This window comes from Harpegnathos saltator, unplaced genomic scaffold (genome assembly GCF_003227715.2).
Source record: "Harpegnathos saltator strain DR-91 unplaced genomic scaffold, Hsal_v8.6 scaffold779, whole genome shotgun sequence".
Lineage (NCBI taxonomy): Eukaryota > Metazoa > Arthropoda > Insecta > Hymenoptera > Formicidae > Harpegnathos > Harpegnathos saltator.
The window spans coordinates 953684-965000 of NW_020230625.1; the positions used below are offsets into that span (position 1 = coordinate 953684).

General features: G+C 52.4%; 1 protein-coding gene and 1 long non-coding RNA gene across 2 annotated transcripts in view; one reads left to right on the top strand and one right to left on the bottom strand.

The window, feature by feature from the left end:
* Window positions 1–3075: 3075 nt before the first annotated feature.
* On the bottom strand, window positions 3076–7710 carry dan (protein distal antenna). The gene is made up of 2 exons (XM_011139021.2): window positions 7362–7710; window positions 3076–5662 (listed from the first exon to the last, which is right to left on the bottom strand). The coding sequence occupies exon 2, from the start codon at window positions 5242–5244 to the stop codon at window positions 3364–3366; it is 1881 nt and encodes a 626-aa protein (XP_011137323.1). The 5' UTR covers window positions 5245–5662; window positions 7362–7710; the 3' UTR covers window positions 3076–3363.
* LOC112590310 (uncharacterized) overlaps window positions 5871–11317 on the top strand; it is a 12287-nt gene continuing 6840 nt past the window's right edge. Inside the window, exon 1 of the long non-coding RNA XR_003114112.1 lies at window positions 5871–6980. This is a non-coding gene — a long non-coding RNA (uncharacterized LOC112590310). The remainder of the gene's footprint in view (window positions 6981–11317) is intronic.

The window sequence follows — 11317 nt, forward strand, 5'->3', positions numbered from 1 at the left end:
TCGTTGGATGAGGGATGAGGGAAGGGTCGACACAGAGAAACACGACGATTATTTCATTCTGTTTTATTCTTTTTTTTTTCCATCTTTCTCGACTTTTTCGCTTAAGAGACCGAATTAATGTTCTCTTAATAAATATACTTTCGCGACTTCCGTTCACTCATCGTACAAAGATACCTTGTTACAAAAATTAAAATATATCTCGAATAAAAACGCCGCCGATGTGTCTACGTAATAATATAAAAATTTTGAAAGTATCGTAAAATAAGAGAAAGGAACAATGGAATGTAATTTACCCATCTTTCCATTCCTTTGTCGGCTTTTCCAACTGATAGCGATGAATAGTCGCACAATCAAGATCAGACTAATCTATCAGTTTTTCGTTTAATCTATGTTTTCTAAATAATAAAAATAAACCTCGCTATACGGTTTTTTTTCGTACATAAGCTATACATTATCATACTTAAAATAGTCAACCTAACCTAACAGTCTTATTTACACTCCATTATCGCGGTCACAGCATAGTTGTTTAACTTTGGTTTGCTTCTTACACAAATACATGCTTTGCGACATATCCTGTCTTTTCTGTCTTTTTATGTTGTACAAATGACATATAATAATCGCTTGATCACTAAATACGAAGGAAGCTGTACGCGTGTTTTCCTTTTTGTTCCATCCGAAATAAGTGAAAATCACTCAAAAATTAAGTCAAAAGCACGCCAAAAAATTTCGTAAAATTCGACAACAAAAGCAGCAAGTTGGATAGACCAAAGAAAAACGAAAGATTACAACCAAATGACAAAACGCGACAGCTTCGGTATCGTAGACTTGTTATACCGGACCGCCAATCTGCGGGGAGAACGGCGGCGGGAGGGGGGGGGGGATAAGCGACGCGAGGCCGTCTACACGGTAGAGATTCGGTGGTCGATTCGGCGTGCGCCGAATATTTCGGAAACAGTCACGCTCGCGTGTTGCGCAAAAAATTTCCATCGTCTGTCACGCCGCTTCTTCGAAAGGATGAGGAGCTTCGAAGTCGTGATTTTTAGACGATACTACGGCACCCTATTGCAATATCGCTCGCATGTCGCATGTCGCGCTTCCTCCACCTCTCACCACCATGAGGTCTCACCCCATGCAACGCGCGCACACACTTGCCGTTTGTGCGGTCCAGTGTATACCCTATAGACTAGAGTCAGGGTTTATCACGATATCCTCCAATTCGCGAGATCGAGAGAGTTCGTCGCGAATTGCCGTCATTAGAGTCACACGTTAAAGCTTTCTTTCAAACTAAAGGTGTGTGTTTTCTTTTTCTCTTCTCTTCTTTAAAGCTCTCTAACTAAATTCGAATTTACTAGGTGGAGCCGAAATATGATCATTGTACTCATTGTCACATTAATCTCGTGTGTACGTACACGCGAACACAAATCAAACCGAGAGGAAATGCGAGCGACGCCAGCTCGCCGGCTCGCGAGGGCGAGATTACTTCGCTGAAAAACGTCTAATCCGCCGATTTCGTTTTCTTTTGTACAGAAGTTCGTATCTACAACTATCAGAAGATGCACGCCGCAGTATCCTGAACTGTACACCTGGCAGGGATGCGCAAGTTTCGTCAGCGATTATATCCGCTACGAGGCGCCGGATGAAGCGTTTCTCATGGTAAGTCAACGCGCCTTTTTCTTCCGAGCGTGACGCGTGGAGGAGCCCTTTCGAAGGTTACGCTGGAGACACTCTACCAAAATCAAAGTGGGACTCTCTCTCTCGCGCCTCGCCTCGGCTCGGCTCGGCTCGGTCAACGGCACGGCGCGGTGCGTTCGCCGTCCGCGAATTTGGCCCGTTCTCTTACCACGTGTAAACTGGTATAATGTGTGTGAGTGTATGTATGATATATACGTGTATACAGATGTATGTATATATATATATAAATATATGTATATACATATATATTTGCATGCATGTACATGTGCAAACATATATATGTATGCATATACATATATATATATATATATATATAGAGGTGCGTATATATACATATATATATATATAGATATATATATATATATACAAACATGTGTATATTCTTTCTACTTATGTATTAACGGAACTAGTCAAAACGGAAAATGGAGGTAGTAATCGTCAGGAAAACGCAGATTTTTGCGAGCCATCCGCGGTACATCGTGCTTTCGTTTCGTCGCGCTCGCCGTCTCGCGATCGACGAAACTACGGGGCGAGGGAGCGGGGGAGGGGGGGGGGAGAGAAGAGAAGAGAAGAAAAAGACGAGGAGAGAATTTGGGAAGCGTCGCTGCGCACTTCCCTCCGCACACTTTTCACCCGTCCGTCTCTCTCGCATCCCCTTCGTCGTACGCTGCTCCGTACACGACTTGCGCCAACAAGTGACAGAATAATTTAATGATTTATGTACATTTTTACAATCACGACGATATAATTATATATACGTAATCATAAGTGACTTTATACACTCTTATATACAATTACACAGAAATATATACACGTATAGACAATTATTAGTAATTACTCTGTAATCTTGTTGGCTCATGTCGCAGCGCGCGCGCACACGGAGACGAAAGGCACGCGAGACAGATTACGAGGGACGGGAGAGGAACACGTGGATTTACTGTTATCGTTCAGCGAATCTATCGCGGCATCATCGACAGCGAGACGCAACCAGTCACAAGAGAGCCACATGTGAATGCGTGTGTGCAACACACATATACAGATCAGCAGACACACACACACATACACGCATTCACACTATTAGGACTCGGCGCGTCCGCCACCACCGCGTGTCCCGGCGCGGCGTCCTCCTCCTTGTATTCTTCCTCCTCTTCTCTTTCTCTTTACTTACAATTAATATTTCTACATTTTTACACCGGTGAATGGGAGTATTCGTCAATAAATAATATATACATTTACTATATTTCGCGGCCCATTATGATAAACAATATTATACAGTTTTTTTTTACAAATATATACAAAATATACAGGTATGTTCATACTTTATGTACTTAATGTAATAAAGTATAAACATCGTAGACGTAGTATAATATATACATATATATATATATATATTGTTTATGTACATATTTTATATATTTACAATTAAATACAAAAAAATGTCGCTCTTACCGGTTGTGCGTGAGTTCATGAGTCCAGAAGAAGAAGATCACGCGCGACACGCGAGTCGCAAGGACGCTCTCTCTCTCTCTCTCTCTCTCTCTCTCTCTCTCTCTCTCTCTCTCTCTCTCTCTCTCTCTCTCTCTCTCTCTCTCTCTCCTTCCGGCACTTCGTCCTTTTCTCTCACTGTTTACGACACAACCGGCGGACGATGGAATGCGACATTTTCCGGCATCATAGTTGCGTTCCCTCGTCGTGTGGTTCCGCTGTCGATGATGCCCCCCTACAGCTCCCTGGCACTACCTCTGCCTGCGTCGTCGTCGACTGTGAGTTCTTCACCCACTTGAGGACGTCCACGATGTATTTGTGCTCCAGCACATGCTTCGTGGTCAGCAGTGGTATCGAGCAGTTGTTCAACCACTCTTGCAGCCAGGTGCCGTATTCGATCGCCTTTTCGATCCCGGTGTTACTGGGAACGCTCTTGGCGGCCCGCAGTATCTCCCTCACTCGTGGCGGCAGCAGCGACGTGTCGCTCATGGACGGCGTCGTTAGCGTCGCTCTCTCGGCGGTGGCCGCCGCGGCAGCGCCGCTGAAGGAGTTGTCGCGCTCCTCGCGGCTCTCCGATCTCTCGCTGGCGTCGCTGTGAGTGCGATCCCTCATCTCGCTGTTGTTGTCGTCGCTGATTGTGCTGAAGTCGTTGTTGTTGTTGTACAAGTAATTCAGCACGTGCTGCGCCTGTTCGTGGGTCATGTGCTCCTTCGGCGGCCAGGTGCAGCAACCTACCCACTGCCAGAACCAGCTCTTCTGCGTGTCGAACGGGTTCGGCGGCATGTTCGTCGCCACGTTGTTCTCGCTCAGCATATGCATGTGTTGCCGGAGATTCTGCTGCATCCACGTCCAGAAGGCAGTATCGGCGATATTCGCTTCGTCGACGCTGCTGCTGCTGCTGCTGCTGGTGTTGTTGGTGGTGGTGTTGTTGGTGGTGGTGGTGGTAGTGGCGATGTTGGTGCCTCTCGCATTTCTGGACGTGGTCGGCTGAGCGTTGTTGTTCTCGTGAGGGGATGCCGGGGCCGGGGTCGTCGGCGCCTCCGCTGCGGGTGTCACGTTCGGCATTTTTCTGCTCGAGTACGAGCTGGAGGTACCGGTGGTGGGCGCGACGGCGATGTTCCTGTTGCCGATGGTATGGTCGAGCCCGTTTCCCATAGCGTTGCCTATCATACTGCCCACCGTGTTGCGAACGCTATCGATGCCACAGCTGATGTCGGTGGCCGCGGTGGTGACGCTGCTGCCGCTACCGCCGCTGACGGTCGCGCTGCTGTTCCCTACCATCGTCGGGAACGTGGTGTTATTGGCCCTGGTGTACTGCAGGCCGTTCTCCACCAGGCCGACGGTGTTGGCGGCAGCGCGTTGACTCGAGTAGCCTATCAGCTCCTTGGCGATGAGGCCCGGCAACAGAGTCGTGGTCAGAGCCATTTGGTTCTGATCCGCTGATGACATCGCCGCCATCAGGGCCGCGTAGTTCGTCGAGCTGTTCATCATGCTGCGATCTACGCGACTCAAAAAGCTACCGGCCGAGCCGGTGGAGGGACCCGCCATCACGGTCTGCGGGCTGTTGTTCTGCCGGCCGGTGCGCTCGATCCTGGCCCTCTTGGCGATCGGGCCGTCTTCGTCGGGCGGCGTGGCGGCCGACTGGCGGCTGTTGCTCGAGTGCCGGCTGCCGACCGATTGCCGGCCGCTCACGGACATGGGGCGGCTGCCGCCGATACTCACCGGCGAGTGTCGCGCGATCATCTCCGCGGACACGTTGTTGCACTGGCTGCGGATCTTGTGCTCCGACTTGCACCAGCCGCGCAACGTCGACTCCGGCACGCCGATGTCCCGAGCGACCGAAGCCTTGCTCTCGCCCTCGTGGACGCGGTCGATGGCGCCCACTTTGTCGGCCGGCGAGACGTTCTTGATGGGCCGCTTGCCCGGCCGGGATTGCCCGTTCCTCGACGCCATCTGGATCTGCAGAGGTGTCCGGTTGCCTTCCCCGATGATGTCGCGAGCGCTGTTGATTGGCTGACCGTTGATCGCGATGTTCTCGTCGATGTGCACCGCCGTCGTATCGCTCATCACACGGCGGTCGCGTGCTCGCGATTTGTGGCGATCGCGATTGTCCACACCGCTGTCCGACGACGGCTTCCTGAGATCCAGCTTGAACGGTTGTCGCGATGTCCCTTGTCCGCGCTCGCGCGCGCTCCCTCTCTTCCGTAGCAACCGCGCGACCGTCGACTCCTCTTCTCTTCCTCCTCTCCTTCTCCTCCTAGCCGGCGGACCGTCTCTCTTCACGCTCGCGCGCGCGGGCTCACCTCGCGCGCTTCTTCTTCTTCTTCTTCCTCCTCCTCCTCCTCCTCCTGCTCTCCTCTACACTCCTCCTCCGCTCGGTCGCTTGTCGGTTGCGATTCGCCGCTCCCTACGTCGATCGATTAACGTTTCACGTTCTAAATCGCACTATCCACCGACCGACTACCACACTACCGATCTCGTCTGCCTGCAAACACGCGAGGAATTTCAATTGTAGCTGCGCTATAGTGAGAGAGAGAGAGAGAGAGAGAGAGAGAGAGAGAGAGAGAGAGAGAGAGAGAGAGAGAGACACAGAGATAGAGATAGACAGACAGACAGATAGACAGACAGACAGAGAGAGAGAGAGAGAGGGAGAGAGAGAGAAAGAGAGTCGAAGGGAAACGCGAGAAACGACAAAGACGACGACGCGCGCGAGCGAAGCCGCCTCGCAACTCGCCTCGCGAAATCGCGCGCAGCTTCCACGAAAGACAATTCGGCGAACGGTGTGCGCGAAAGAGAAAGAGGCGATAAGACGACAGAGGCCCGGACCTCGTCTGCTCATCCGGATACGATGACACGTCGACGATGATGCCGCCTTGTCGCTCTCGCTGCGCGCCGAGCGACGAGAGCGAGAGAAAGAGAAAGAGAGATCCGTACGCCGCAACGTTGGCGCGGCGTGTGGCGCCGATTCGTATCTCGCGCAGTAGTAAATAATGCCGTGTGTAAACGTGGTTACGTTGCCGCCGCCGCCGCCGCCGCCGCTGCTGCTGCCGGTCGGGGGAGTAGTCGGTCCTCCTCCGTGGAATAGCACATGCGCTCACAGAGAGTAATAAAGAACTTTTTTATGAATGAAACAACTCGGTCGGTCGGTCGGTCGGTCGGGTGGCTGGCTGGCTGGCTGACTGCACTCCTCCTCCTCCTCTCTTCCTCACCACCGTTCCTGCGCCCCCCTCCCTTGTCGTTCTTTCCCCTTCTCCTCTTCCGCGCGCGTACACGCTGCCCTCCGTTGAAGCAAGGAGCGTGCACCGTGTGCCCCGCTGCTTTCGCTCTCTCCCTCCCTCCCTCTCTCTCTCTCTCTCTCTCTCTCTCTCTCTCTCTCTCTCTCTCTCTCTTCTTCTGTATCCCTCCGTTATCTTTCTCTGTCGTTGCCGGCGCTAGCGCGAGTAAAACGGAACATGCGTTGCTTTGCCGGCGCTCCGCGTCGTCGTTTGCCGCTACACCAGCCAATCCGCAGTGCGCGCGGGAAACGATATTATTGCTGTACCACGAGGAATAGCATGCTCCGTCGGGGGTGGTAGATGTAGGCTAGAGCGAGATGGACTGATCAGCGCGGATGGAGACGGAGATAGGGTACACACGTACCGCTAACCGAGAGGTCGCGATACCGGCCGAAGATCAGTTTTCGCTGTCGCGTTATTCGTTACTGTTCTCTCTCGCCGTGCGCGGCACTTTCTTCACGTTCGTCGCGTCGCGTCGTCGTCGCGACGTTGTCGCAAAGTTCGCGACACGGACGAATGTACAAGCGCGTAAATACACGGGCGATACGGTTGCTTTTTATGCTCCTCTCCTCTCTCTCTCTCTTTTGCGCTCTAGCTTCCATCGCGCCGTTGTATAAGATATGCGTGCGTATGTGTGTGTGCGTGCGTGCGTGCGCTCACGAGGAGCACCTCTCGCGCCAATGTGCGGGAAAGAGAGTGATTGTCGGAGCAACGGGAGAGAAAGAGCAAGAGCGAGAGAAAGAAAGAAAGAAAAAAAGCACACGCGCGCTCTCGCGTCTCGGTTCCGTACGAATCGCGATCGCGAAAGGATGATTCCCTGGCAATAGCCAAGGATAAACTCGACGTGTGATCGACGTATTTATCCAACGTATTTCCAAATATTCTCTCGCTACGAATCTCGATACTTACCGAAAATTTCGCTATCATCGGCCGGCTGCTCCTTCCGCGCTGGGTCCACTCTGGCCGGTCTCTGGGAGAGAAACTTCCTGAGAACCTCGGATAATCTCTCACTCGAAACACGATTATCAAAACTCAAATCCGAACGCTCAGGTTCGCAGCAACGCAACAACTCTCGTGTCGGCACTCGTGTCCAACGCACAATATAAGTACGACGACGATGATCGCGCGTTACCACCAACTCGTATGCTCGTACTCGCGTTTCGAGCTCTCGTGTTCGACTGGATCCCGACGGTCCGGCGACGCACAGATGACTGCTGTGTGTGTGTGTGTGTGTGTGTGCCTGTATAGTCGTTGCCCTCTCTCGCTCGCTTCTTCTCCCTCCTTTTCCGGCTGATGGTCTTGGTCTCTCTCTCTCCCTCCCTCTCTCTCTCTCTCTCTCTCTCTCTCTCTCTCTCTCTGCCTCTCGCTCGCGTATCTCACGAAAATCGCCGCGCGCGCGGTATCCACTGAGGACGATGCGGTGCGCGCTCTCGAACAACGATCGCGTACGAGTGCTGGAGCACGACTGACCGATCACCAGCCCGTAGTTGTTGCTCGCACCACGACAACGTACACGAGAATGCCGAGTGAAGCGGTGCACGCGCGCGCGCATACACTCGTGCGTGCGTCTCCCTCTCGTAGCGCTTCGCTACGGCCGAACAGGTGAAAAGCGGCGCGCCGAAAATCACGACGTCGTAAAGTCTGCCGATTCGCGCGCGTTTGACTACGGACCGAGCACTCGTGTGTGTCTATTTGTGTGCGTCTTCTCTCGATGCCGTCTCCAGTGGAAGTAACCTCAAGCCGTCCGGCTCGTTTACTACGATGAGGCACAGAGCTCGGTCGGTGGAGAGGGGTTGGCGGGGGAGGGGGGGGGCACGGTCAAACTGCCTCGCTTCCGCGTTCGAAGGGGAAACTACCACCTGTCTCTCAGCCTCAGCGTCGTCACGACGAAACTACCGAAACCACTGCTGACTCGCGAAGACCGAGACGAAATCACTCGTCCCACGAATCGCCGCGCTCTACTGCTACGACGCTCGCGCTCGCGCTCGCTTCCAGCGGCCTATCTCCCACCACCGCCGGCAGCGTCACGACTCGCCCTGCCCCACCCGCACCCGTTGTCCTGCCTTCGTCCGAGCTTCCCTAACCGCCCACCCCGCCGCCGCCGCATCCTCGCGCGGTTGGCCGACCTGTGCGCGCGGTCCCTCCTTTCCGATCGTACCCTTCACCCCGTCATTGTACGGACCAAACCAACCTCGTCCCCCCCGCGCTTTGTCCTCCCCCTCTTCTTCCTCCTCCTCCTCTTCCTCCTCCTCCTCTTCCTACTCTCCCTCCTCCTACAGTCGTCTCGTCCTCCTCTTCCCACCACCCGCACACGACCCCTTCTCGCGTCCACGGTCACATGACCCCCGAGTGCGCGCGAACACCGCGAGCGGGAAGCGTCGTCGACGAGGCGACGACGCCGCCGCCGTCGCCGCCGCCGCCGTCGCTGCCGCCGCCGCCGCCGCCGCCGCCGCCCCCGCCGCCGCCGCCGCCGCCGCCGCCGCCGCCGCCGTCGCCGTCGCCGCCGCCGCCGCCACCATTGCCGCTTCGTCTTCATCTTCGTCCTCGTCCTCGTCCTCGTCCTCGCTTCGACATTGTCGATGTCATTGTGGCTCCTCAACCCCCGGGGTACCACCAACCCGTCATGCAAGCCTTACTTTTCTTTTCTTTCTTCGAGCGCAGATTTATTTGCGCCGTCCGGCGATGTCGCGTTATCTCATTGTCTAACCAATTTTGTAAGAAGAAGAAAAAATATAATCCTCGGAGCCTTTGAAATTCGACGGCGAGGACGGGGGGGAGGAAGGCATCCCTCGAAGTTCGCATGTCATTTGTTTGGTTCCTAATTGCTGGACAGGGCAGTTAAAATTTTTGAAATTTCTTTTTGAAACGCCCGACGGACGATTAGAAGGGTACCATATTCGGAAAAAATATTGCCGCCTCGGCGGTTTTCTTTCAATCCCGCGTCCGCGGGCAACAGGACATGTCTGCGAAACAGTCGGGTCCTCCATCAATTATCTGTTAGACTCCATTGTTAGAGTCACGTACGTGTAGAAATTCTTCAGGTCAGTTACGGTAGTACCGGTCGGGTTTTCCTCGTCTTTTGCATTGCTTAACATTTGGTCGCGACTCTACCGTGTTGGAAACACGTTACACATGGCTGTTCCTGCCGCGGGTAGATCTAGGAAAATTCGTTGTTCTTTAGAAAATTAGCGAAAAAGATGACCGGCAATCGCGATAACCAATTATTGTGCGGACATGCTCGTTCCGCTTTCGACTGCGACTCCATCTTTGCGCTTTGTCATACAATTTTTTATGCTTACGGTCAGTTTTGAATATATTTGCGTTCCTTGCGAACCTTTGGCTCGAGATACAAGGAGAAGAGTAAAATTTTCCCCCACATTTTTTCCCTCGTCCACGGGATAGATTCTTTCTTCAGATGTATTGCAGATGGTCTCGTCAAGTCGGAATATTTAAAAACTTCAAAGTTGGACACGTTCTTTCAGAAACGCCGAGACGTGCGTTTTTCCTCTGTTTCGTAGAAAATCTGGAAACTTAACCGTGTCCAACAGACGCTCCAACGACCGCATCATCGCGCGTTTTAATCAATCGGGCAAAGTCTCTTCGACGATCTCATCGCACCGAACAAAACCGAAGGCAAAATCGCCAAATTGTTTATCACCCGGGCATCGCCCGTCCCGTCGTCAACGTAGTCGACAGAACGAGCGTTGATTGAAAAATTTAAACGAATTACGCGTCGCACCGTCGCGTCGCGACTTGTATGAACAATTTGAGCGCGCCCACCGCTTTTGAGAACATCATGGATTGGTTTAATGCGCGATCGATATTTTCCATAGGTGACTCTTTGTGTGCATTCCGTCCTCGTGTGAATTCGCCGCAGTCTCTCGAAATCAATGTGACGCTCTCGAAATTACGCGCAAGACGGTCGTTTTCAATAAAAAACAAACGATGCGATCGGCGATGGTATCCTCCTTGTCCTCCGATGACGATGTACCGGCTCGAGAAAATTGACATGAAAATCAAGCTATTCTTAATTTGATTTGATAACACCCGTTGGTTGGAGTGTATTCAACCGACCGGCCGTTTCTACGAGTAATTTCCGCTCGATACGGAAAGGCGAGGCGATTAACCGCATCGCTCGCAGGCCGTGTCAAACTTTCACATTAAGGGCTTGTCCATTGTGATTGACAATCCAACGACGATCGTCATTTTCTTACCGATAAGAAAGAGAGATAAAGAGGTAGCGAAAGATGGGACAATGAGAGAGAGAGAGAGAGAGAGAGAGAGAGAGAGAGAGAGAGAGAAAGAAAAAAGAATAGAAGGACGGAGAGGCAAAAAATGTCTAGGCCATAAAAGCTTACGATTCAGCGGATTTTCCTTCAAAGTTGAAGAAAAATGCAGTGAAAGAGAAAGTTCCGCGGGGAAAGAAAATCAAGGACGAGACTGCCGCGCGTAGCCTGGCTCGTACGAAGGAAGGACCTCCTGTAACGAAAGTAAATGCAAAGCGAAGTCCTAGTTATTCACGTCTAATCGACGACAGGCGAAGCCTCGTTGACCTTTCGTCAAATTTTTTACGGTGATCACTCACCTCAGTCACACCTGTTGGAAAACTTGAACAAGGGTCAATCTGGAGTCTCAGCTGGTCGACCAGACGGATTGACGTCTGAACGGATAATGGAAATCAGCCTTAATTCACGGGCAAATTCGCCAGAATGTCACGAGATCACGTATGCGCGATATTCAGCAAGCGAGTATAAATGTAGCCGTGTGCACCGGCTTTGAGAGAGAGAGAGAGAGAGAGGGGGGGAGGGGGAGGCAGAAAGGCAGCCTACTGCCGATAATTATCGGCGATGCGAACGGTTAATTTA